The sequence below is a fragment of the Pocillopora damicornis genome, chromosome 12 (genome assembly GCF_964200805.1).
Source record: "Pocillopora damicornis chromosome 12, jaPocDami1.2, whole genome shotgun sequence".
Taxonomy (NCBI): domain Eukaryota; kingdom Metazoa; phylum Cnidaria; class Anthozoa; order Scleractinia; family Pocilloporidae; genus Pocillopora; species Pocillopora damicornis.
In genome coordinates, this window is record NC_142681.1 from 20,341,536 (window position 1) to 20,369,011 (window position 27,476).

The 27,476-nt window shown below is 37.6% G+C and overlaps 4 protein-coding genes and 1 non-coding gene across 6 annotated transcripts; 2 read left to right on the top strand and 3 right to left on the bottom strand.

The window, feature by feature from the left end:
- Positions 1-438: 438 nt before the first annotated feature.
- Positions 439-14,181, top strand: LOC113669504 (uncharacterized). Of its 2 annotated transcripts, XM_027185554.2 has the most exons (12): positions 439-679; positions 1,332-4,342; positions 4,699-4,872; positions 5,054-5,308; positions 5,689-5,922; positions 7,437-7,589; positions 10,066-10,263; positions 10,869-10,961; positions 11,161-11,232; positions 11,598-11,771; positions 12,229-12,402; positions 12,860-14,181. In XM_027185554.2, exons 1-12 carry the CDS (start codon positions 636-638, stop codon positions 13,051-13,053), a joined length of 4,776 nt encoding a protein of 1,591 aa, XP_027041355.2. In that variant the 5' UTR covers positions 439-635; the 3' UTR covers positions 13,054-14,181. The 2 variants fall into 2 exon arrangements, with proteins under 2 accessions (XP_027041355.2, XP_089046562.1); XM_089190436.1 differs by lacking the exons at positions 10,066-10,263; positions 10,869-10,961; positions 11,161-11,232; ... (1 more) ...; positions 12,229-12,402; positions 12,860-14,181 and adding an exon at positions 8,378-8,520.
- Trnastop-uca (transfer RNA opal suppressor (anticodon UCA)) lies at positions 6,949-7,035 on the bottom strand. The gene has a single exon. It is a non-coding gene; the product is annotated as a tRNA-Sec (tRNA).
- Positions 14,182-14,240: 59 nt separating the features above from the next.
- Positions 14,241-20,242, bottom strand: LOC113669503 (ras-related protein Rab-35). The gene is made up of 6 exons (XM_027185553.2): positions 20,068-20,242; positions 18,892-18,942; positions 18,400-18,523; positions 17,254-17,378; positions 16,687-16,811; positions 14,241-15,471 (listed from the first exon to the last, which is right to left on the bottom strand). The coding sequence occupies exons 1-6, from the start codon at positions 20,120-20,122 to the stop codon at positions 15,343-15,345; spliced, it is 609 nt and encodes a 202-aa protein (XP_027041354.1). The 5' UTR covers positions 20,123-20,242; the 3' UTR covers positions 14,241-15,342.
- An 88-nt stretch (positions 20,243-20,330) lies between these two features.
- On the top strand, positions 20,331-23,396 carry LOC113669549 (sn-1-specific diacylglycerol lipase ABHD11). Its single transcript, XM_027185603.2, has 5 exons — positions 20,331-20,511; positions 20,800-20,947; positions 21,493-21,825; positions 22,145-22,332; positions 22,916-23,396. The coding sequence occupies exons 1-5, from the start codon at positions 20,393-20,395 to the stop codon at positions 23,067-23,069; spliced, it is 942 nt and encodes a 313-aa protein (XP_027041404.2). The 5' UTR covers positions 20,331-20,392; the 3' UTR covers positions 23,070-23,396.
- Positions 23,397-23,986: 590 nt separating this feature from the next.
- LOC113669479 (uncharacterized) lies at positions 23,987-27,111 on the bottom strand. Its single transcript, XM_089190460.1, has 5 exons — positions 26,907-27,111; positions 25,573-25,608; positions 25,268-25,302; positions 24,805-24,883; positions 23,987-24,620 (listed from the first exon to the last, which is right to left on the bottom strand). Exons 4-5 carry the CDS (start codon positions 24,838-24,840, stop codon positions 24,390-24,392), a joined length of 267 nt encoding a protein of 88 aa, XP_089046586.1. The 5' UTR covers positions 24,841-24,883; positions 25,268-25,302; positions 25,573-25,608; positions 26,907-27,111; the 3' UTR covers positions 23,987-24,389.
- Between the last annotated feature and the right edge of the window lie 365 nt (positions 27,112-27,476).

The window sequence follows — 27,476 nt, forward strand, 5'->3', positions numbered from 1 at the left end:
ACAAAACCCCTGTTGTTAACACGTGACTTAAATGCTTTGGCTCAACATGTCTTGGATAGACTAAACAGGATAGAACCCGGTCCCCCGTCTTTAAACCTGTTTGGTGGTAATTTCTTTGAGAATAACTAAAAATAAAATAACGAACGGATAGCCATTTGTGTAAAAAAGCTTAGTTCCAAAGATCCTATGGAATATAAAGGATCACCTTCAGTGTATCCTTCTGTAAACAAAAACCCGGAATAGTTTAACTCGCAACAAGGAGCCGCTTCAGATTATCTACTAATCAAAGCTGATGGATTACTTCCCGTATTTCCATTTCTTGTTAATATTGCTTCAAAACAAAGTGCTAGAAGACCACAATGCACGCTTGCTTTTACAAACAAAAAATCCGATCGATTGTCGATTCTGTTACATTCCAAAGTGATTTCATGATACACTACAATCGGATACGCTTGCTTGGTTTTGATATTGTTTGTATAACTTAACTTCAATGGACACGAACCTTAGGAAAGCTTAAACATTCTCGATCAAAAATTGTTTGCGTCGCAGTCGCAGTCGCAGTCGCAGTTGTCGAACAAAAACAGAAAATGGCACCCTAAGGAACAATGTGAGCGTTGGAGTTTTTGGGGAAAAATATGTCAAGTCGAAGATTCCATTACTGGAATTGGCAAGATATGAGGTACAACCGTAATTTGTCGCTATCTGTCTGATCACACATTTCTCTGTTTTTATTACAATGTTTAAGTCTTAAGTGAAACTGGTTTTACTTTTCACTAGTGCGCCATTGGAAAGAAAATAAAATCTTGTAGTGACTTCACGATTACCCCTCTCTGGTGAACAAAATAAACTTGTACATAATCCTCTCCACGTAACTTGTTAAGCCTTGGCTTGTGCATTTGAGGCTTCTTTTTAAGCTTCAAGTGTCTGGTTAAGTTTCTTTAAGGACTGCATGATAATCTTAATTTTCTTCTAGTTGTAAGAAAGAGTCAGCTTAAGTTTTTCATAATAATTCCAAAACATTTGAACAATAAAAACCCAGTGATCCCTAAAATATTCCTTGAAAAGCCACTGAAGAGTTAGATTCTTTGTCTCGAACACCATTAAAATGATTCAGTATGCAGGTGACATCTTTGAGGCTCAAGAATCCTCAAACTTTTGTCTTCAGATAGGAACGGAGTTTGCTCTGTATCGCCCTCTATATTGGAATCTAGTCATGAAGTGAACTCAGCAAAACTCTAATTTTCAATAGAATTGGGATCGTAAAATGACGATTTCTACTTATGACCCCTCGTATATTATTAGAATTTTGACGGTATTATTTCTTTATGCAGAGAAATGAGGACCACTACTGGAATCGCTATTATCTTGTTGCTTTTACAATTTTCTGCGGTACATTCTACGAAGAAATACGGAAGTAAGACGACTGACAACAACTCAGTGCAAACAGTTAAATATCAAGAACATAGAGACGTGTCTCTCCTTTATGGTGCTTCCAAAGGTGCAGAAGACTCCGGGAAAACAATTACAGACGATAATAAAAGAAGCACCGATTTTTTCGATGGAAATTTCAAATTAAAGAAGAAAGTTAAAAAGCACCATTTTAAAAGTTCACGTGGGTTTCCTAAAAGACGCGTTGTTGATATGGGTCGCCTCTCTGGCACGAGGAAGAAAACTGTTCAGACCAATGACAATTTTAGAGAGTATCAGGAAAGAGAAAAAATGGTACCTAGCGTAAAAGAAAGTAAAATGGACGACAAGAAAAATTATGCACCCCGAAAAAGACATAAAATTCCACTCAAGACCATACGCTACAAAGAGACATCTACAAAGAAAAGAACTAAAGTCGAAGATGACCTAAGCGCGGAGCGAAAAACTATTACCAAAACACTTGACTCTTTTGATGACATATCAGGGTCCTACAATAGAGGAGTTGATATGGACGGCATGGATATCAAAGAAGTGAGCATGATCGACAACAACACTCTGTCAGACTATTTTCACGCTTTGAATGGAAATGCAAGTGAAGGCAATAACAACAACAACTTCTACAATAACATGCCAGAGTACGCGTCGACGCCTACACCAGCTTCAACATGGGATGAAGGTTCCCCCTCAAACACAGAAGAAAATAGTGGTAGTGACGATTTCTATGACGCCATTGATCGTGGAGACAAACCTCCTCCGCTAAAAATGAAAAAGGTTCGTCCTACAAAGTCCAACTTTGACACGTTAATGCACAAGTCAAGCAAACATGTGGGGTCCTCGCCGACAAATCCAGGAACAGGGTCTTCGTCTAAATTTCGTTTACCCTCTCAAGAGGATTTCGAAAATTTTTTTCGTGGAATGCTCGATCATTTTGGCCATGGACGAAATCCTGACCAGTCTGTACAACAGAGTGAAAGTAAGGTGGATGAACACGAAAGGTTGGCCAGCCAAAGGAACATTTCAAATTTTTTAGAGGCTCTTAATGAGCATCGTTCAGGAAACGTAACTAAAGTGGTATCACTAGGAAGCCCTGAGGAAGTGGAGGTTGGACGACAATCCCAAAACCATAATATGGATTTAACGTCCCACAAAAGTTCTCCTGTGTTTACCAGTGAACAGGTTGGGAGAGATGGAGAAGGATTAACGCCTTTCCTTCCGGCAGAAAACTCAATGAGATGGAGACAAGGGTCATTTGGAGACACGAGAATTCCTTTTCGTGGTCACGTGAAAGGGCCCGTAATCAAAGTTGGAAATCCCTTAACTTTTTTGCGCATACCTCCTCGAGATTCCGAAAAACACGTCGATCGCTTTTTTCCGAAGAAGCAGAACGGCGCTCTGCCTTGGAATCCACCTTATAAGGGAACTCGGATCATGGGAGGAAAAATATCCGGTGGTCAAATTTCTGGGGGACTAATTCAAGGGGGACAGATAAAAGCCGGGTCGGTAGAGGGTGGTATCATTAAAGGGGGTCAGATTGTTGGAGGAAGAATAGCTAATGGCACTATGGAGGGCGGGGTAATTGCAAAAGGGCAAATGTTAGGAGGGCACTTGGTGAATGGTAGACTTGAAGGAGGAAAGCTTCTCGGTGGCGATGTATTTGGAGGAAGGATATTAGGAGGAACTGTAGAAGGTGGGGAAATGAAGGGTGGAGTGGTGGCCGGTGGGCGTTTTCGTGGAGGACGCATGCAGGGTGGACTGCTTAGAGGAGGTGAGGTACAAAGCGGAACTTTGAGGGGTGGAAAAGTTGAAGGTGGTGTTCTTCATGGAGGAAATGTTGAGGGAGGTGAGTTCAAATTTGGAGATATATCTGGAGGGACTCTGAAGTCTGGGGCGATGCTCGGTGGACAGCTCAAAAATGGAAGTATAGAGGGAGGAACTCTTAAAGGAGGAACAATAGAAGGAGGTGTGTTGAAAGGTGGAGTCATGGAAGGTGGACGGCTGAAGGGAGGGCTTGTCCTTGCTGGTAAAATTAAGGGTGGAGTTATCGAGGGAGGAATAATCGAAGGTGGCGAGATTGGAGATGGGGTCGTGATAAGGAATGGTAAAGTTAACGCCACGATCACAGGTACAGGGAGCACCATTGATAAGAATCAGGAACTCAGTGGTATATTTCAACAAGGAGAAAATCCGCAGCAGTTAGGACTCGAAGTTGACCAGCCAAAATTTCATCATCATCAAAATGGCAAGACATCACATGCATTAAAAGCCATGTCAGACTCACCAACCAATCCTCATGGGTCTGCCCCTACACCAGAGCCCAACCTTGAACAAAAGGCAACCAATCCAAGTACGGATATCAAAGTACCTTTACAGGAAGGAACTCTCAAAATGTTGCCCCAAGAAAATGATCAATCGGATTATAGTAGTCTTGAAAAGTTGTTATCTGAAGGAAAGTCCGATGGTGATAATTTAGTTACTCCTGAACTTTCGTCACAGCGGTTCTTTGAAGAACAGGATCAACCCAGTCGAGCTGTTCAAAAAAAAAATGCCAAACAACATCACGTTGTTTTTGACGGGGTCGGCTTTGATCTTCCTAATGAAGATTTTGTAGATCTCATCGATAAAATGAAGGAAGGGCCACAATCGGTAGAGGACCTGGTCAATTATTATGCAAAGCCAAAAAGGAAGGAAAACTCACATATCGGGGGTATATTAGAAGAAAAAAATGTGCACATTAAGCCGGAGGAGCTCGAAGCTAGACTTAGCAGTCCTACAAAACCGAGATCCAGTGTTACTCACTCCGACAAAGATAAACACCAAAGCCATGGCGGTACAGATGCTCCAAGTTCAAAATTTTCAAAACCTAAAGATGAAAAAATAAAGGCCGTGAGCTTCAATACCAAGGATGCCGAGAAATGTAAGTGATTCAAGTAATTCATTTTAATGCGTTATTCATGACTTCGAAACTTTCCTTACTAACGGACCTAAGAATTGGAAATAAGAAATAGAGAATTGAAAGACAAGAAACAAGTCATCGGGACTTCTTGATTGTAATCGAAAGCCTTGTACAACCCAACATCTGATAATGAAAAATGGGGGTACCGATTGAGGTGAGCCAAGTCTCGTTTAAGAGCAGTGCATCAACGGAGCAATGCATGCATGCTTTCTAAATACAACATTCGAGATTCTCAAAACTAAAGCCAACAGAAGACCCTGAGAATTATCACAGTAATCAATGGAACAAACATGAGACAACTAAGCATTTTCTTACAGTAAGGCCAACTTATCACTGGTCCCTAAACAAGCTCATGGGAGATCGGATACCTGGCAGTCCAGGACCAGCCATACGAACGCACGGAGAGATGGTAGCTATACGAGGAGGGCTGCATCTGAATGGTCATAATGCATGGCTGGGGGCTGGCGACTTCTCTGGTGGATGTATCAGCGGTATGGTGGCATTAGTTTTTAGTTGAGGCTTTTGTAAGTTAATGATCGATGCAAAGTGTGATCAGTCGATTTCCCTTTTATTGCTTGAGCCACTGATTGAATGATTTACTGACTGATTGATGACCGATTGACTGATTCACAGAACTGATTTTTCGATTGATTGATTGATTGATTGATTCAGATCCTGACACCTGTGATGATGGGCTCTCATTTGAGATGACCTTCCGACTGGACAAGGATGCCCTGAAATACAACGACATGAATTACATCGTGGACTCAGGAGCGTCGACATTTAATTCTAAAGGCTTTACCCTGTACACTGTACACGGAAAGTTAAGGGCTGATTTAGCTCTTGCAAATCAAGAGTTTTGCGTACAAATTCCTGTGACAGTCCAAAAATGGCAAGATGTTTTGATTACTTGGAAGAAAAGCGAGGGTAAATAACATTTGATGGCATGAAAAATAACACTTATAAATCTAAAACTTAAGCTTAAGTAAAACGTGTATGCCTAACATGGGAGCTGACAGCCCAGTCAGCTGTATTTTAGTTTTACATGAACACTCCTAGCGAACGGAAAACTGAAATACAGTAGTTAAACTTTATTAAATTATATGAAATAGATAAAATTGAGGTCATGAAGTACATTGACGAAAGGCTATTTAACGACAAAACCTAGAAAACTAAACAAAGTCTCGACAGGATTGCGTTACCTAGATTGAAAAGCATTGATAACAGATGGCTGTTTTCAAAAGCTCTCAGGGAAATCATTTCATAATTTAATAATGGTTTTTAACTGTAAATCATCATTTTAACAGGAATGAAGATGTATGTAAACTGTGAACTGAAGGCGCACACAAAGGGAAGCGAACACTGCATCGGTTGTCACTCACGTGGGTGTCACGTGACGGACACCAATACGCTACTGATGATTGGCAGGCCGAATTATAGTCCACATTTTCACTGCACCAAGTTTGACAGTGGCGACATAGCATTCTGGGAGAAGTATCTGTCGGCGAACGATGTTGAAACGTTGTGTGGAGCACCCACAGGTGAATTGCACTATGTTTTAGCAAGAAAACCGAGTAAAAAGAGAAAAAATTGTAACCACCATATTTTATCTTTAGCAGACACGGTAACAAAGGAGGTAAAAAGAGACAGTGGAACAGTGAATTTCATCATGGTTTAGTTTTTCTCTGTCTGACCACTCGATATCGAGTTTCAGACTGAGGTGAAATAGGCATACTCCCCAGACAATCAAGCTTGCACGTACCCAGGTTTCTAGACTTGATGTTGCCATGAATTGTACGAAAAATCAAGTCAGTTTTAATTTCGTCTTTGAAAGCCAAACAAAATTGGAAAAAGTTCTGTATGCCCTCGAAGCTAATCGGATTAAACTTTTTTTCGGAGAGCTGAAGAGGAAATTGGGTGAAGTTGCGTGACACTGCGTATTTCCGAAAAAATCTCCAGCCTGCACCATATGCTACCATTCAATTCCCCATCATTTCTCTCCATACTTTTGAAATTACAGTAGTTTATTCTAAAAGTCATCGCCGGGACACCTCCCTAACAGCATCGTGAAAAAGAAATCGATCGCAGCTTAAGCGGATGCTGGGAATTAATACTTAAGAGGATGTCAAAGTTGACCTTTATTTCTCTGTGCCGTATCCATTTTCATGGAAACATTTGAAGCCCGTGCAACGAAGCGATAAAAAAAAAGATGCATCTTATGCATCTTATTTCTGATATCGGATGACTTTAATTCGTTCCTGTTACCATAACAATGCAGGTTTACGGTTGATTTCTCTTACTTAAAAAAGGATTTTTTTGGTCTGCATAATTTATCACTGAGAAGTCTCGAACAGAGAGGTTCATTGGTATGATAGACATGAAGATCGACTACAATTTTACCTACACAAAAAGGTTCCAAACGAAGATTCTCAATTTCAGTGCTTCCTTGGACAAAAAATGATTTTGTTGATTTCAAGAGACTGGGGATATTTTGCGCAAGAAGTGAATAGCATAAAACTGCTTGCCTTTTCTATTGGCGTAATTGCTAAAATATATACACAAAGGATCGCGCAGAAGGCGGAATTGAACCGCTCCGACGCTAATCGGCTACAGGTTTGAAGCCTGCACCCCACACCAGTGAGGCTCATCCGCGCACCCGTGTAAATGTTGTACGTTGCGTATTTATAATTTTCGAGGTGGATTTTTCCACACATTTGGTACCATTTTATGCGTGAATAATCAATATTCGATAATTTTTCCTGCAGTAACTTAGTACTCTCCTTATTTGATGGTGAGTTTTCCGTAATCAAAAACATTTTGCAAAAATTTAACATCGTATTGTTGTTATAAGTAAATAGTATTTTTTCTGAAATTCCATTTACGCATGCGTAATAAACCGCATCACATCACTTTCAAAACAAGGTGTTGTTTATGGTAGTTATTGCCAAATTTTACACAGAATTTATTAATTCAATCTGAAGGTCTCAAATAGTGATATCCTTTCTCGAGCGATAACAACTGAAATCTATTCATACAGTTTTCGATTATTTTGCAGGTGAAACTGAAAAACCTAGCGCCGTGAATAAAGAGACCAATGAACTGACAATCCAAAGAGCACCTGTCAATCAAGCCTTCAATCAAGTTAGATATTCAGCCAATCCAATGCAAAGTTACGTCGCAAATCAACCATACTTTAATCGATATCCAGGTAAGGTTGTGATGCCAGAGATCCATACGCGTCCTCTCATAATATTACTTCCTTGGTTAAACTCACCAAAATCAAATACTGTGAATCGCTTATTTAAATTTCCTGCTGCATTAAGACTTTTTAAAGCTGTTAAAAGGTTGGATCGCGAAGATCAAGGACAAAGAAAGAAAATTGTCTCGAAGTTATTTAAAAATCAAGTCGCATTTCCAAAAGCACCGTCAGGAACCATACCTCTTTCAATCATGAACAACATTCCAATTTTAAAGTCGCACAAAGGGGGTAAGTTGGTCATCTCACGATATAATTCGTTTTTGCTCCATAAACTATTCCCTTTTGAGCAAAACAAAAATAAATCGATCACACAACCGTCATTAAGTAAATATCGAAATACTCCTCTTTATATCAGACTTCCAAAACAAAACAGGTTCTTGCCAAACTCAATGCACCCTGTCTCTCGTGAAGAGCGTTTGGGTAGCGTTACTTTTCCCTCAGTTGAGACAAACAAAGCAAGAAATCAGCCAAAGTTTTTCCCAGGCTTACAAATAAGCAACAGCAGTCCTTACATGAACCAAAACAGAAGACAATCTAATTCACCCGCTGACAATGCTTACCAAAAAGATCGAAAATTTCCATACCAGTATTCGTTAAATCGTTTTATTTACCCTGAAAGGACCAAACTTTGGACGAACACGTCTCCTTATTTCAAACCAAAAGTGAACCCAATAAATAGTAAAAACTTTCAAATCACCACACACTATACTAGATTACAGAATGATGCCTCCTTTCAGTCGCCACTTAGCAATGCACTTCATACACGACCCCATCATTGGGAAAGGGAGCAAAAATTCAATTCAGCAGGAGACAAAGTTGTGACCGAAGGAGAATTAAAGGAAAAAGGTTTATTTGGTGATATTTTGTCCAGGGATCACATTCGTCATAAACCAGGTGGTAAAAAGGCAAAAGCAACTAAGAAAAATCGCCATTTTCAAAGTAGTTCCTAATCGTAGATTCTTTTAACTTCTTAGTTCAAAAGGCAGTGTACATACAACTAAGAAAGTAGCAGATAAAAACATCTAAAAGTACTGGTGACCACTTTGAACCTCACTTCTTAAAAAAAAAAATGTATATATATATACATATTTTTTTTCTTAGATCTATCTTCAACTTAGACTGAGTTTTATGTTCAAATTAAGCTTTCATTTTGAATGAAAGTTTTTTTTTTCAATACACAGTTTTGAAACTCCTTAACTGTTCTCCCAACTGATCTCGTTACGTCGTTACGTAACGTCATTACGCATACATAGGCACTCGGCAAAAAATAAAAGTGATGGAATGAACGAGGCCCAAACAAAGAGTCTGTCTGAAACTAATCCAAGTAAAATAGATTGACGGACTACAAGAATCCGCCAACAGTATATGGTGCAAAAAAAAAAAGTTTATACCAAAATACTTTCCATAAGTTGCTTTGAGTGGGATGAATCATACCATTTAATATTGGTTTCTTGTGACGTTCGGTTTTTTTTCAATGAGATTTTACTGTTCCAACTGGTAGCACAATTTGTCTCTATCTGTTATCACTCCAGACCGATAATAAGGTTAAAGCTGAAGACTCTGGCGGATTCTTGGAAGAACTGTCTTCATATAATCACGCGTTTCTTTTAAAAATCTGCTGTATTGCTTTGCAAGCGTGCAATAAGCTAATTCATTCAGTCTAACAATCGTTTTATCTTTGAAGATTCTCTGAGTCGATGCAAAGTTTGGACCTGGTTAAAATACGTTTTAGAGCCACTACCGAAAATCAAAACACGGAAAAAAAATTAACTTCTAGGAAAAATATTTTTCAATTCAAGAAATAATGACTGAGAGCATGTCCAAAGGTAACAATGCTTGGCAATAACGATAGTTTTTTTTCCTTAATCCAGTTTTATTTGCTTCTTAATAAAGCTAACAGCTATTAAAAATACGACGCATGTTTTGATGTTTCTGTTTTCTCTTTTTTTTTCCAATAACAATTCCCCTGGAATTCTGGAGTGGTAACTGTCCTTTGTCCTGTTCTTGTTGTTTTCTGTCTTTCCAAATAATGTTCCAATCTTAAAAAACCAAAGGCTGGCGTGGGTAAGATTCCATCGAGTTCACAAAAATATTCACCTCAAGAAATTTGTACCTTGCTGCAAAACCCTATTAAAAAATCCCTTTGTCGTTGAAAACCTTAAACTGTTAGTATTAACGGATCCACATAGCATCAAAAGAGGCAGTGTAAAATTCTGAATGGATTTTTCATTGTCGAAAATAATCCTACAGAGACGTTATCCATAAGGATAAAATTAATTCCCTTGCGAGGCAAAATTCCCCTTTGTCAAGCTGCATTCTAAGCTCGTTGTCTCTGCCACACGGAGAACTTTTATGATCGGTTGCAAGGCTGCGCATGCTTGCTGGAAACTTTGTTTTCACAATAATATCCCTATCTTTTATTCAGGCCTATTACCCAGGGGGAGCGATGTGAGTCATCAACTGTTTACGCCTTGGAGTTTCTGGAGCGCATGCTCTAAGACCTGTGGTGTTGGATTTCGAGTTCGCAGGCGCTCTTGTATAAATCCAACACTCTTTCCCACTGGTGGACTGTGTAACGGACTTTCCATTCAGCATCAATCATGTTTTGATCGAATTTGCCCAGGTAAGAAGATCATCTGACTAATTCTGAGTGCGAATACGAACTGTAGACAAACAAACAGACAGACGGACAGGCAGGCTGACCATCCGACTGAATTATTAAAACGACAAACCTATCGAATGACCCACTGATCGTTGATGTCATCTGCTAACAGACTGACTAACTAGCAGACCGAATGCAAAATTGATTTACCTGACGAAATGAGTAACTATTGAGTAACTGGGTGACTGATCGATTGAGCGGCCAACCAACAAAAAATTTGGTCAGAATTCCTGGCTGAGTCATCTGAGTCACTGACTGAACAGGGGACAGAATAATCTGACTGACAGACCTTAAGACAGATGGAAAGATTCAGTGACAGACGTGCCCAATTTCTGACTTATTAACTGTTTGCGACACTGACTGACGAACTGACAGACTAAATGACGAATCAACTGAGTGACGAACCGCTACATGACAGACAAATAAGAGGCTGACCAACAGAGAGAGCTTCGGATTGGAAATTGTTCCGCTAATCCACTGAAACCGACGAGTGTTGACCAAACTGCATTGTTGTTTTCTTTAACAAAATCTTAATTCTCTTTTTTTTATATTTTGTAAACTGACAGCATATACCTCTCAGATTCTTCCAAGCTTAAGCCAAGGCCTAGAAGCTCAAAGCGTCAAGCTATTCGCTTTTAATCCAGCGACAATTTATGCAGGTGACGTAAGGAATAGCGGTGAAAAGAAAGTGTTTTTCGTAAATGTAATAACTCTAGGGTTTCACAATAATTATCAATTGTCTAGATTGTCTTTTTGGTCTTTAGCCCACGTTAGTAACCAATATTTGAATACCAGGTTCAAATTGTACCACCTTTCTTTTTTTTTTACTGACTTCTAACATTGTTTTATGATATTTAGCGTTTCATAACCCACGAGTCTCCAGCTTGCAACATGTAACAGAGCCTGGTCTCACTCGTGCACTAACTAAAGGTGAGTTTACATGTTCACCTTGATCCCACGCGAGACATTTCTGTCGTGACCCTTACACCTTTTTGCACACACGCAACACGGACGAGTAAAACAGATCCTACAAGACGAAATCTTGAATGATTTTGGTATAAAAAGAATATACAATATATACAATATGCAAGAACTTAAGGACTCTCCTACCACAAACGCGTTTAGAGCGCTCTTTTTTAGTATGAATTATAGAGACGATTTTAAGACGTTTTGATTCTACGTTACTTTCAGTTTCCGCGAATTTCATGGGTTCTCTTGCCGGCAGCGTCGTATATATAAGTTTAAGTCGATATAAGCTATGTTTTAACTCGATTTATTCCTTTTCCTTCTCTCAGATGGCGGATACAGTGATTGGTCAGACTGGGGTAACTGTGACAGGTCCTGTGGAGGAGGCGCTCAGGTGCGAACCAGAATTTGCAACAACCCCCTGCCCTCTGGTGGCGGAAAGATGTGTCATTCGTTAGGACCGGCCATTCAAGTTCGACGCTGCAACCGCCGTGGCTGTCCAGGTATATTTAGCAATCAATAACGGTTTACTCTTGACCCATTTAGGAATGGAAAAAAGACTCTAAGAAGGTCATGAAAAGAGAGGTTATTGCTGACTGAAAAGGTGAAAGGAATAGAGCCGTTTACATAACGTCTTTCTCGAGCATTAAACTGAGCCTCTCTTCCTCATCCGTCTCCAGACCTCTGGTTGAGAGACGATCAAAAATGTTGCAAAATTAAAGAAAATATTAAGACATGTACATTCTGATAGACAGTCTCGACCTTCTTATGGACGTTGTTGTACAAAATCGAGAATTATTTATCAGAATGGCTCAGCATTGTAGAACTGTGTGCAAAAAGGTTGCTCACAAGTTCTCTCACAATGCTACCCGGGAGAATTTCAACGCTTGAGACTTTCCCCAAGTCCGAAGTACATGTACACGAATCTATATCCCTGAACTATTTTCATCTTCACCACAGTGGATGGAGGATACAGTTCATGGAGTGCATTTGGTCCTTGCTCTAAAACATGCGGCAGTGGCGGAATTCAACGGCGGATTAGAACCTGTACAAACCCAGCACCAATGAATGGCGGGAATTCATGCTTTGGGCACCCTGTGCAAACACGAACCTGCAGCACAAGGAGCTGCCCAGGTACTTCAGCTTGCTGTCAAAGGCTAAAATCAATGATTTAACTTCTCTGAACGGGCAATTGGGCAAGAAGGCCTAGATATTTTTTGACACTAGATGATGGTTCTGTAGTTGACTTGCATCAATGATCAGGGTAATTACTCACAGAGCACCTCACTTCACGGTTAACTAAATGTAGGAAGTGACAAACTGTAAGAGAACGTCTTACCACATGCTGTGCATGCTTGACAGGAAGAGAGAATGGCAAACCCCCAGACACTTCACTCCACAAAAGATCAAGAAGTTTCGGCCAAAGCGAGTCTCCTTGACCCTACAAGTTACCCTTACCCAATCCACCTCTCTAATTTAGAGATTCCCAAAACAGATTAAAATTAAGTGCTCAGTTACGTCCCTGATGATTCATCAACTGCCTTGTAGCGTTCTTGCAACTTTAACAGAGATTTACCGTTTACTTGTACAGTTGATGGAGGATACAGCATGTGGTCACCCTGGCTGCCGTGTGACGCCGATTGCGGTGGAGGAATTCAAGAGAGAAGCCGTTTTTGTGATAATCCCCGTCCAGAAATTGGTGGAAGAGACTGTACCATTTTAGGCTCAAACAGAGAGACACGACTGTGTAACCTGTTCCCCTGTAATGTAAATAGTTTTCAATAAAAATAAAAAAGTTAAGAGTTCTTAACCCTTTAACTTCCGTGAGTGACCAAGAGAGAATTTCTCCTTACAATATCAATACATTACCTTTCAGATTAGTGATGAGATTAAAGAAAAATATCAATTTGGGGATAATTAGACGATCCAATACTAAATTCTCTGAACTGACATTATCAGAATTTTATGGTTGACAGTTAGGAGAATGACAAATTTGATCTGTGAAAGGGGTTTACTGTAAAAAGCCAAATATTGTTATAAACATTAACATGAACTCTGAGGTACATTTGCATGACACGAGTATTATCCGTTATCTTTATCACTAAGTTCATCAATTTCTTTGAAGAGTTGGATCTAAAATGTTAATCCTTGCATTCTGTGGTGAACCATATAAAAGTACATAACAATTCATAACATATCAATCATAATTTACTACAGCACCAATGCCTAAAGAGAGAAACATATTGTAATAAAATTTATTTCAAAACAAAACAATTACTGACTTTATATCTCAGTTTGGTGGCAACTGACCCCTTTCCACATAATTGCTAGTAATTCCAACACAAGTGCCTTAGAATTGGATCTGCCAGCCTGACCCAAGACAGAGATTTGTTAACTCAAGATATGAATTCAAGAGTAAAATTCACTGCTTTCATCGACATTAAGCTTGTAAGTTATCAGAAACTCTTTAGAGCAAACCACTGAGATCTCTTTTCAGTCTGTGCACAAAATAATATACACAGACCATTACTTAGGTTATCTTTATCAAAAAATACCATAATCAGTGCCATTTCACTTACAAGAGATTGAATAGCACCTCATAATTACAAGTTGTGTTCTATGATATCACAACAAACAACCATTTTGAAGCCCAATGTCACTACAGATTAGGGGTGCAAGTGTTTGATGGAATGAAGAATTGATCTTTTATCACCTCAAGCCTGCAAGATTCCCTTTGGATTATCCTCTTAATAATGGGAATTTGTAAGTTATAGAACAGTGCTTTATTTGAGTTATTTTGTTTGTTTCTATGCTTTAAGTGTATGGTACTGTATTTAAATTTTGATCAAAATGGTAAATGATAACCAAGCCCCTTTGCTGCTTACATCTCCACCCCATCCTCCCCCCCCCCCCCCCCACACACACAAACAAACAAATTAGGCTTAGAAGAAAAGGATAACTCTCCAAGTCTATGCAGTTGGAAAAGAGGGCAGTTTATTGCATTTGTTAATGACTAATGTAGTGGTAATGAGAAACTTCATAAAAAATATAGATTGTTGTTCACCACAAGTAAATAATAACTTTAGTCAATAATTCCTGAATAAGAACTAAACAAGTACTAACACTTTGTATCATAATCAAACCAGTAAATTACTGGTTATATGACCAGGAAAAAGCAATGGGCAGTCAGTTTTCAACAAAGCACTTTCTTAAAATAAAAAAGTCAAGTTTTCAATGACTCTGATACTGACACTTTGTTACATTTAGTAAATATTGCAATAGAGGCTTCTTTTTGGGTGGAAGAGGACTTTCCTGTGAAAGGAGAGAACTGTATGAAACCATAAATTATCTGTAAGTACATGCATGTATTCCTCTGTAAGCAAGTGTTAACAAAAATCCCCCCACCTACCCCCTAGTTTAGCACATAGATTTGAGACTAGCAACTTGCCTTGTGAAATATGTACGTTTGTAAAGGCTGATTTAAAAGCAAGTTGGAGTGTAAGTTACTGCTTCTTGCCATTGAAATTTGTTTTTTATCAACACTAAAAAAACTTAGGTAAAAATCAATCTTGGTTAGCTCTACAACCTCAATCATTGTGTGGGTTTAATTTATTGATTTTGTACTCTCTTCCTTTGCAATACATGGCGCTAGCATCATCTACTATCTGCAACACAAGAAAACACAAACATAGCCAGCTTGTGGCTTTTTTGAGGCAAAAAAGAACAGTTTTATACAGTTCTACAGGTACATTTGTACATTTTCACTTTTGTTCTACCAGAACACACAAATGTGCAGCAAGAATTTGAAAATAATTAACAGAATTCTATAAATTTGATAGGATAGTAAGCCACAAATGCAGGATCTGTACACAATGGAAAATATGGCAAGGAAAACAGGATATCTGTGAATTATGGAATCATGTAGCATACTGAGTCACATTATTTTGCAGGCATCAAGCCAGCTTAAAGACAACCTCTTAACAATTTACCCAAAAGGTAAATACAGGTTTATATTCTAACACAGTTAACACTGTATTGATGCTAAAAGTCTGTAAAATCTGGGGCTTTTGTACATCAGCATGAAAATTTTTTCCTAGATTTCTTTTTGTCCTTTTTAACTTTAATTACTCCAGATTGTTCATTGGCCTTTGCTTGTTGTTCCTTCTTTTGCCGTAGAACCATACGTGTTATTGCATTGAATACCTACAGACAAATGTGTTAAAAATGAAATGAAATAAGTCTGGATGCTTGCAAGTTCAAGAATGAATTTAACCAAATCATAAAGTTCAGACTGACTCACTGACTGGCTGAAGATAAACCGGACAGAATGGTTGGAACAACATGATGGAAGAAAGAGATGTCTTGCATACCTTGTTGACTGGCTGACTGGCTGCTTGACTGACTATTTCAATGACTCATTGGTCACTGACTGATTGATTGACTGATTAGCAAAGATTGATTGATTGATTACTTGGGAATTCTGATTGATTGGAAGATTGATTGATTGGCAACCATTGATTTATTTATTGACTGGTTTAGGTGGTGATGTTTATCGATTGATTGATTCAATGATTGAGTGAGTGAGTGATTTGTTTGTTTACCCTTTTACCCCAATGACCAACAAGCATCAACTGTGTAGTTTCTCCTGACAGTATCACCCTTGAATCCAACATTAATGTCATGAGAACAGAGGAAATGTTTGCAGACTCAAGAAGCTCTTAAATAAAATGTATAGTGAACAATATGGAGAACCTTGCATACTAATGTTAGGACGTAAAAGGATAATAAATTAATTTGTAAATTCATTGAACAACTGATTGATTTACTGGTGGATTAATTGGCTACCTGACTCAAAAGCTGATCTATTGATCGATCCAAATGACAATATCAACAAAACATTTTGCTGAATTTAAGTAAGACCTTCTTAAGTATGGCATTATTTAATTCTTTAAATCCCAGAGGTGATTAGCATGTAACTTCTCCCTATAATATCCATACACTATCTAGCAAACAGGTGATGGGAATGCTCAAACTTATCAGGCATCAGTTGTTATCTTGATCTAAAACCAAATTCTCACAAACATTTTAGAAGGGAATGTGTAGCAGCTAGAGGGGAGAATTAACAATCACATCTTGGGAGTTATAGGGTTAAGGATATGTCACTCCACAATATACATCCTTAAGGAAGCAGAAATTAAAGCAAAAAAAATTTGTTGATAAAATGGCCAACAATCATGAAAAATAAAGACTTATCTAAGTCAGATATAAAAGAACCTTAATCACAATTTACTGCATGTGTCTAGTTATGGAATTGATTCCATTACCAGAGTCTCTCTCACTACACAAACTAAGAGTGTCTCCTGTTTTGCTTAAAACAAAGGCAAACCTGAACATACAATATGGAAGAACAATACGTACATCTTCTACATTTTTGTTGTCTTTTGCACTTGTTTCAAATACTTGGATCCCCATTTGTTCTGCAAACTTCACAGCATCTTCTTTTACAACAACCTTTTTTTCTGGATTATCATCTTTGTTACCAACTTGGGAGAAACAAAACAAGATCAAATTACAATACTGCATATCTACTAAATACCATAGATATTATAAACCAGGTCTCCAAACTGCAAATTTAATCACAAATTTTTTTTCCGATCCCCATGATGACCTAAACAGCTGCAGCTTGGAGTGCTGTCTGCAAGTTCTGCTCTCTTATCGCTGTTTTTGCTGTCATTACACTGTACATATTAACTATTCATGGCGTCCAGATTACTTTATGACCAGTAAACAAGAAAACCTACATGTAAATCAATACATACAGCAACTGGAAGCCAAAACACCTAGACCCAACTCTGGGTGACGCAAGGAACACGCAATAACAGCCCTTTTCAGTTTCTTATATTGTAATGTAATTAAATAGAAAATTTTATCTTACATTTATTTCAATAAGACATGTATGTTTAAATGTAATGAGATTTGACTCACCCAAAATTCTCTGGACATCGTCACAATTTTGATCAATTTCATGCAGCCATCTTTTCACATTGACAAATGTATCAGCACTTGTTACATCATATACTACAATAACTCCATGTGTTCCTCTGTAATATCTGTTGATTATATGCCATAAACAAATAAAAGTTATTCAATATTTTCACCAGAGATCTAGCTCATTTAAGGAGGACTGTAAATGCATTGTCATACAGGAGATTGTGTTGTTCATCAAGCCAAGATGGGCACACCAGTAGAAAGGGGGTAAGTTTCTTAAGAAACTGTGGTGCTGTGCTGTTGGGAGAGTATAACAGGGTAATTAAGTATAATCAACTGAGTTGATAACAAATCAGTCATTGTAAAGAGTTTCAAAGTAAGTATGTAAAGTTAACATTTCAACCAATAGCCCTTCATCAGGGCAAATGAGGAGGAGCTAATGCTCAAAACGTCAGCTTTGAAACTCTTTATGGTGGCCAATTTGTGTTATCAACTCAGTTGATAATACTAAATTACATCTGTAGAAACCCTACCATCAGAAAAATTTCTTACTGCAATGTTAGTTATTATTAGACGACCCATATGGCCTTGCATGCTGTCTTGTTGAACAACATTAAAATTGGTATGAAGGCTGTGCATGATAGTGCAAGCCATGCTGAAAAAAATTGCACAGCCTGGCATACTGCTGCACAAGGTGCAGGATAAAAAAAAGGAAGAAAAAATGAAGAAAGAGACATAGCAATGCTTATTGACCACACTAAGTCACCCTGCAGAGGAAAAAATACTTAGTCCATGGTCACAATGTACAGACCTTGCCACAATCATTCTGAAAGTCAAGACCCCTAGCATAACATTTTCAGGTCCACCTAGTCAATAAGTATATGTAGATATCCTTGTACTGTTTCCCTTGCTGTATGAATTGCCCAGAACACAATTAAATTTTTTTTTGGTAATAAACATCGCAATACTGAATTCATCTTCCACAACAATAGACTAACATTGTGTAACTCCTCTTTCTATAATTTACAAACTGATACCTTTGTATTTAATATATCAGCTTGCTGTAAACTGTATTTTTTTTAAAAATGCAATTATAACGTGTATTACAATTAAAATGACATTTAACTGTAGAATGGTTCTTACGTTGATGTTATTGTGCGAAATCTCTCCTGTCCTGCAGTATCCCAGATCTGTAATTTGACCATCTCCCCATCAACATTGATCTTTCTTATCTTAAAATCCACACCAATTGTTGTAATGTAGGATCCTGAAAAAGTTTCCCAAAAGAAGACAATCTGGTCAAACTTAAGGAGCAACATACATGTATAATGTATGTATAAGCAACAACCAGTGACTTAATCTAGTTGTGAAGAAATAAAATGAAGGGAAGCCAGCCCTTTTCAGTTCACTGGAAATTACACAGTATTATTTTATGTCTGTTGCCCGTATAAAATTTTCAGACAAAACACCATGTTGTTTAGCCAATCATAAGTAAGCAGTTAGAAATTTACCTCACAATTCTGTTGTTCTCAAAAACTATTGCTAGTACATGCAAAACATCACCTGCAGTTCTGTTCATTTTTTAAATTACATAATTCAACTATAGAGATCAAAACAAAAATCTCATGTATATACCTGAAAACATATTATCTGCAAATCTGAGTAACAAACTGCTCTTTCCAACACCTAAGAAGAGAACAAAAAAAAAAAAAAGGTTGAAGACGATTTCTGCACTTATTTGGTTACACTATTGTACACATTCTACATGTATGACTGAAGAGAGATCCCAGCATTGAAATAGACTGAAATTAACAGCCTATCTAATTAATATCAATTTAGGAAGCTGATATTTCAACCTTACACCTCTGTCACCTTTGACTAAGAGTCTCCCATCAACTGACCCTAAAAGATATTCTCCCTTATCAGGGCTTGTACAGATTAAGAAAGTGCTAGAGTCTTAACACTACAGGTACAGTATCACACAAAAGTCATGAGGTCAAACTGACTTAGACACCTTGTTGGAATGCCAAATGATTTTTCCTATTAACTGTATTTTGCTACTTGCTCTGCACCCACATTGATCTTTCTGATTCAAATTTTAATTCTACTCACTTTTCATTAGTACAATATTTCAACTCTGTCATCGTATTTTCAAATGAAGTGCGCGCGTCAAACACAAGGTTCTATTTATGTGAAATTTAGCGTGAAATTCTGCTACAATCCCTCTAAACCTCCGATTTTATGTCCAAATTTCTGTTCTAACTCCCGGGATTTTGTCTTTGGTTTCCGTCATCATAACAGAGAAGCTTTACAAGTGACGTTTTGAGTGCCAGTTGGAGGATAATGATCACACTAGCCCAAAGAAATGCTAGAATCAGCTGTTTGTAAATAGTTTGAATGTTGTGAAACCCTTGACATTATGATTGTGTAAACATAACAGCTGACATAACACACCAAAAGAATTGCTTAGATATACCTACCTCTACCAAGAAACCACTGAACTACTTCTATCGGTTACAAAATTCGTTCGCAATGTACGTCAGAAGTCATCGAAACATGATCATTCGTGTTACACAAGCAAATTACGGCCCGTTTGTTTACAAGGGCAATTGTGAACAGTAGCTCTCTTATCAGGACAGCCGAACCATATCAGGCTTATTTAGCATACACTAAAAGACCTGGAAATTGCGGTATGATTTTACAAGTACTACGGTTTGTTCTGATGTCGTTGGCAATTTTTACGACGTTTTCACTATAGCTACCTCTTAGTCCGGTTTCCTTATAGTAAGTCACAATTTTTCTCTCACTCACCACTATCCCCAATGATTAAGAGCTTGAATAAATGATCATAATCCCTGGCAGCCATATCTGAATACGCATTTAAAATACTTACACAAGCTTAAATAGAAAAGGGAATATTTCCCCTTTGCTCTCACAGGAAGTAAGCTTCTGTTAGGACTCGAGTAGAAGTTGTGATCACGTGGTACATTCGAGGTGGGGCTTAGCTCGACCCAGATTGTTATCAAGCTTACTTCAAAGGCTTGGCTCCCTAATAAGAGTTTGTGATTACGTAACCTGGCCAGCTAATCGGAACGCCTTGTAGTTGCTTTGCTGTGATAAACAGTTGAAAATAATTATGACCTTTTTATGCCTCAAGAGGTGGTGTTGTTTTGTTTGTAAGAGTCGTTTGCGTGTTAAAAAAGGCTACTTACCGAAATGGCAAAGTTTTTCACATTACAGCGCTATGACTGGGAGGTGAGGAAGTTTGTGTCTCCAACAACTTACAAAATTGCCTTTTAAGGAAGTTGTTTAAACGCATTGACCGGAAAGGAAGATCAACTACATTCTCATTGTGTGCCAATGCCAGTTTTGTTTAAATAGAACAAAGCTATTGACTTTAAACGAAATCCTTTCCTCGATTTTAGAGAATGTGACTCAACACGTAATGAGGAGCAACCTGTTACGGAGCGGATTTGAGCTGCAGAAGCAAAACCTTGCCTAATTAAAGCGTAGTTTTTCATTTTCTTTCGCTTTTCTTCTCAGTTCAGCAGTTAATTTAGCTTATGAAAGTATAGATGCAACTACGGAAGGGGACGATTTACCACCTATAGTCATTTTACATGGCCTGTTTGGATCAAAAACAAACTGGAGAACACTGGCCAAGTTATTTAACAGGGAAACTGACAGAAAGGTAGACAATCAACCTCTTTCTGCATTTTCAATTTTCCCAGATATTTCATTATTTTCAATCACGTTTTAGTTGTTTTGTCATGGGTTTTCCTGTTTACACATTTTTAAAAATTACATGGATTGTACACTTGACAGTTTCTATGCTCATAGTAGACAATGAATTAAAAAATTGTATGATTGATAATTAACTTTGGGATACAAAAACATTCAGGTGGACAGTAAAAACACTCTTTTTTGATATTCTCTTTGTTAGAGGTTGATGGACACATGCACCTATACAGAGATGTAAAAACAGCCTCCTTTCAGGCATTCTCTACATTTAGGGTTTCATCTGATATGAGTAGAAACCCTTTGATTCACACTGTTTTGTCAGAAGTTGACTGATGGGCAAGCAGACAGACAGTGAGAAGTTATACAGACAGTGTAAAGTGACTGAAAGAAAGAACTATTCTTCAAATTACAATTCCTTCTTATAAGAGATGATGACTAGAAGGCAGATGGGTAAACAGCTATCTAATCTCAGAATTTCACACTCTCCTACTACAGGTAGTTACTGTTGATGCAAGAAATCATGGGCAAAGTGATCATAGTCCAGACATGAACTACTTCGATCAGTCTCTGGATTTATGGCATTTGTTTCAAAAACTGGAACTTTCAAAAGCAATTTTAATGGGTCACAGTATGGGAGGAAAAACTGCGATGACATTTGCTCTGTCTCATCCAGAGTTTGTGGACAGCCTTATAGTAGTAGACATGTCCCCTACAAAACTGTCTTTAGATGACGATATTCCACGTTATCTTGCAACAAAGCGGGCTATGGATTTAAATCTCATCAAGGATAAGAAAGATGCTGAAAAGATGTTAATGGATGTTGTACCTGTAAGTGCAGTACATTAAATGTTTGCTTTTGACCCTTCAACTCTCAAGATCTGATTCTAAATTCTCCCCTCTAGCTGCTACACATTTCCTTGTAAATTAGTTACAAGAATTTGGTGTTATATAAAGATAAAAAAATTCTCCTGATAAGTTTGAGGATTCTCTTTACCTGTTTGCTAGATAATGGATGCTTATTCTAAGGAGAAATTATGTGCTAATCACATCTAGAAGTTAAGGAGTTAACTTGAAATGTAGCTCAAACCATATGACAAATTCTAATTAAAATTCACTCTTTGAAATCTTTTCTGATTGTTGGATACAGAACGCATTCTTGAGGTCATTCTTTCTCACCAACCTTATAAAAAGTGCAGCTGGTTTCAAGTGGAGAATTAACCTTGAAGCCTTGGAGAATAACATATCTGAAGTTGCTGGCTTTCCATCAAATTTTCCTCACCAACAGTTTGAAGGAAAGACACTTTTTGTTGGTGGAGCTAAATCAGACTACATCCAGTAAGTGCAATCATTATGTTCAACATTGCTCAACCTTGGAGAACATGTCTCTGTGTAAGCTTGTGAAATATAATTGAAGATTACATGCATGAAAGCCATTAATTTTTTAAATTTACGCGTATGTTAGATTACAGATTGAAGATTTGTAAATGTGTGCAGTATTTACAGATTTTATTTCTGCAGACTGATATTTTTAAAAAAAAATTGACTGTTTGAAGAAAGCCATCTAGGTTCATGAATAGGGATGCTTTCGCAGGCATAGATACTAAATGATTATTTTATGGAATCCAAAGTAAACTTAAGAATAGTCCAGACTGTTTTGTCTTAAATACTTTATAAAACACTAGAAATTTTGTAGTTATGCTAAATCAACTAAGTTAAAATCACTGACAGGTTCTGATTCATTTTCATTTTATGTATGTTTTTTAACAAGATGTTACCAGCCAGAGAGGAACTTAAAATAAGATATGTACATTTTAACAACCTGTTACCCATGTAACTGAATGGACACAATCATCCAGTGTGGTTCTTCCTGTCTGTCATATCAAATGTTAAGAACCTCGCAATATTATGTCTTTTTCAGGCTAGAGGAGTTTCCTGCAATTCACAAACTGTTTCCCAGAGCAGACATTAAGTTTATTCCTGATAGTGGTCACTGGCCTCATTCAGAAAAACCAAAAGAATTTGCACAGACTGTGACAGATTTCCTAGATGAATGTTTACAGGATCATCATTAGCATTACTTGAAAGTACTTGTATGATCATGTCACAAATACCCACAGGAACAATTGCTCTTTGATTTTCCTGTATATTTACACTTCTTTAGTAAGAGCTTCAAGATAACATTCATATTTATGAAAACATTTTTTTTTTTAATGCATACAAAGTATTTTGTTAAAAAAATATATTATTGCCACTGTAGGCTTATTTTATCTTGGGTGTTTGATCAAGAATATTTAAATTCAGGTAATGCAATGACCAAAATTATTTGTGGTTGTTTCTAGTCAGAGTAATAAAATATTATGTTTTTATGCATATGAATAAGGCTCATTTATCAAAATCAATTAATTGTAGTTGAACATGTATTAGCAAAGGCAGAACTCAAACCTGTCTAATCCAAAAAGGTGAAAATTACCATTTATCTGCCAAATAATTCTCCATTGCTGTCAACGATTCTGGAATAAATATGATAAAAGTTTGAAGTAGGGGTAGGTCAATTTTCATGAGACTGGTGACTAATTAATGGTCACTGTAAAGAGTTTGTAAAGCTGACATTTTATGCATTGGTCCTTTGTCAGGAATTAGCATACAATCTCTCAATAAATTTGACTACACAATTCAAGATAGCAATTAGGAGCCATCAAGCTTGATTCAATTGATTTGGGTTTGCTGATAGAAATAGGATAAACAGCCCTTATACCATGTTTCCTTCTCCAACGAGTAATTAGGAGATGTCCAGGAAATGAACATATGCTGCCCCTACCCCCTCCTTCTTGAGAAGAATCAAGAAAATGGCAGAACTTTTTACACACAACATCAGTATTTATATTCTCCATTATGTCCTTTATACACTTCTTAAGATGCTGACAAGGAGAGAATTTCCTGACATGGAGAATTTGTTACCTGTTTCTTGTAATAAATATGTGTCATTTCATTTTTGTTTCAAATAATTTTATTCTTTCAGATACAGAGCATTAAAACAACTTCCTTGGCAAGAACCCATTCTTGTAAATTAGCAAGAGTGTTTTTCAACAGCTGCAAAATTAATTTATCCACAACTGTGTCATGTACTCTTAAACACCTTCACATCCTGGGATGACTTGAAAGTCGTTGTACTAAACACTTTGTCTTTCTTTGCATATCTACCAATTTGTGCTGTAAATTATATCAATTAAAGAAATGTAAAACATTTAGCCTACATACTGGTAACTAAATTTTGTTATTTTTTCTTGATTGTGAAATATAAGGAAAAGAGTTTATGTGAGCATGTATAGCCACTTGAAAAACCTACACCCTACCCAAATTACTCTGCTCATTGGTATTGGAGGAAAGTGAATTTATAGTTCAGTATGGTCTGTAACATCATCTTCCTCATCATCATCATCATCATATTCTTCTGTTTCACCCTCTTCCAGCTCCTCTTCTTCCGGCTCTTCCGGCTCTTCCAGTTCCTCTGGCTCATCTGGCTCTTCAGGAACTTCACTCCTGGCTTTTGCTGACTTAGGCAATCCATGCTTTTCTAAGAGTTGGGATATTTCATCTGTATTCATCTCTGAAACATCTTCCTCCTGCATGGAAAAACAATGGAGGAGGTTGATAACAAAACAACAGTGACAAAAGTTTGTGAGAATCATTGAGCTATCAGATAACTGAGAGGTGTTAGTGTCTGTACAGTCATCAAGAGCTTTGTCAGATAAAGTAAGATTGGGACTTCTAGAAAATGATACTGCCATGGTAAAACAGTTTACTCACCAGCACCACCTTGTTGTCAGAATTTAAGAACACCATGGTTGGGTCTTTACCAGGAATGTACTTAATGTTCACATCATGGCTATACATCATAAAGGAACATAACTGACACTTTTTGGTACATTACAGATGGGGAAAAAATGGTGTTAAACACATGTACACGTGAAGTCAGCAATTGTACCTAGTCCCTCACTCTGCTCAAGCTTATTCTTGTTTCCTGAGCATGAAGCAAAAAGGAGTATTGTCACCTCCTTTAAACAGACGCTTGTCCAATACAGGTTACCTTCCCCTCCCCCCCCCTCCCTTCCCACACACACATGGACACTCCCACCAAAAAGTCATTCCAAATTAATGAAAAGATTTTAGACGTGCTGTATGGCAAAAGTTCCTATTCCTTAAAAAAACTGTTATAGAGGGGTTGCACCATAGTTTCAATTTGCATCAATGGACAAGAATAAAAGGATACTGGAAAGGCAAAAGCTTTGAAATGAAAGCCTTCACCTGTGGAAAAATATAAAAAGAGTATTTTTCAGTTAAACTGATAAAAGACATAACATGAGCTAGCTTAACTGTGGTACCACAATAACAGTTTTGATTTGTGCTGAGGTCTTGACTGATTGATAACTCTCACTTGAAAATGAAGTAAACTGCCAAAAAACCAAGTTCAATTTCTATTTACACATTCACAAGATAGGTAGAAACTTGTAACAAGACTTCTTTTTTTTCTTTTCAACCAAGCTTACTTAAAAGCAAGCAGGGAGTAAATCTTACCTCTGGGAGGCGATTCAAACGTCATCCACCACAGGTCTGAGAAAAATATAACAATTAGTAACTTTGAGACCAAGTGTGTGTACATATATTTTTTTAAACCCTTAGTTGTATAAAAAAATCTGGTACCTTAAATATGCTGGAGTAGTTCTGAAAAAAGTTTACACAGCTGTATCAATAAGCTTTTTCCAAAATATCAAAATTCACCACAATAACAAGTGCACAGATGTACACAAAAGAAATAATAACATGTATATTTTGTTCCCTCTACTTATGTCCTTGAAACCACTCTATCAAGGGAAATATTATTCAGTTGAGAAACATGGTAAATTATCCAGCTCAGTATTATTCATTTTGTTATGAGCAATGAAAAAGAAAAAATCTCAGTTCTCTTGATGAATCCAAGACTCACTGACTGACTTAGACTCGTGTTTAAAAAATCCATGATTAATATTTAACAATTTTAGCAACACATTTTACGCATTCTACCAGAGTTGCTGACCAAAGTAAGCACACTATGAACAGTATATCAAGAGGTATTGCAAACAGTGACCAAATGGAGAGTTTGCCTGGCCATGGTTTTTCAAGATATCATTCCCTGACCCTATCTTAACTTTATCTTACACTTCCAACAAAACAAATAATTTAAGAATTTTCAATTGATATATCCCATGAGGTTCATATGTGCCCCTTCTCAACACTCAAAAGAATAGCCATCCCCCCAGCCACCCTCCTTGTAAGATTTACCAGGCTAATTCTCCCGCAGCCTAACGGAATAATTATCTCATATTGCTCTAGGAACAGAAAAATTACACCATTTCTAGCCAATGAAAAAAGATGAGAGGGTTTCACCACAATGACCACAGATAATAAAATATTAAAGAGGCGAACGACTTGCAACAAAAGAATCAAGGACTACATGAAAAGTTTTCTTTTTCTTTCCGATATTGCTGTGCGTAATCATTTTAAAGCGATCTTATCAATTTTGATCGATCCAATGATGAGAAAACTTTCTGAGGCATGCCTAACTTTGATTGACATGAATAATCTTGATGGCTTCTGGGCAGACGATTAGTACAAAGAAGGAAGCTCAATAATTGACAAGGAATAATTCACGCCTTCTAAAGTTGCAGTTATTTTACCCTTTAGGAGTTGGACGGCTACTTACGTACAAAAAATACTTTCGTTGAATGAGTTACTTTACCGGAGGAGCAGAGAAACCTGCGCCACTACCGTTCCAACAAAGAATCTTACAGCTGTTTAACAGATCGAACCTTCCACTCTTGGAAAGTCGGTCTGTTTTAACATGATAAACAAACAGGCTGACTTCAACACACCTCTAAACGGGCTCTCACAATAGTTCCATTGCCCGAATCCTGTTTATTTTTGCAGAATGAAACTGCAAAAATAGAAAGGAGAACGAAAACAGAAAATGGCGATACGCCTCTCATTCCGCCGTCTCGTCGCCTCCAGCAGTCTGTTATTGTTGAAAGATAATGAAACGTGTTCCAGTCGGGATGGTTCAGGGGTGTTCCGATACCGGAACCTAATTTATGTACGAGTGTTCCCGACTTGTGCCGACTGTTTCACGAACTTGCAGCTAAACACACCAGAGAACATACCGGTCAGTTACGTTGGCACGAGGAACGTCAAGTTATTGGGAAGTTTTCCCTGAATTTTGTAAAACCATACAGAGGGGTTCACTGTTACTACAGATACAGGTCTAAGAGCCTCCTAAGAGCTACACTCTTTGGTGCAGATCTACAACACTTTGTTAAATTGTTGAATGCCTCGTATCTCTGCAGATGTCAAGAGCGGATAAAATTCACCCAGAAATTCAGCTCAATGGTAACGTCTGGTTAATTTCCTTTCCCTATTAGTCATTTCGTGTTGAAAAGACGAGTATG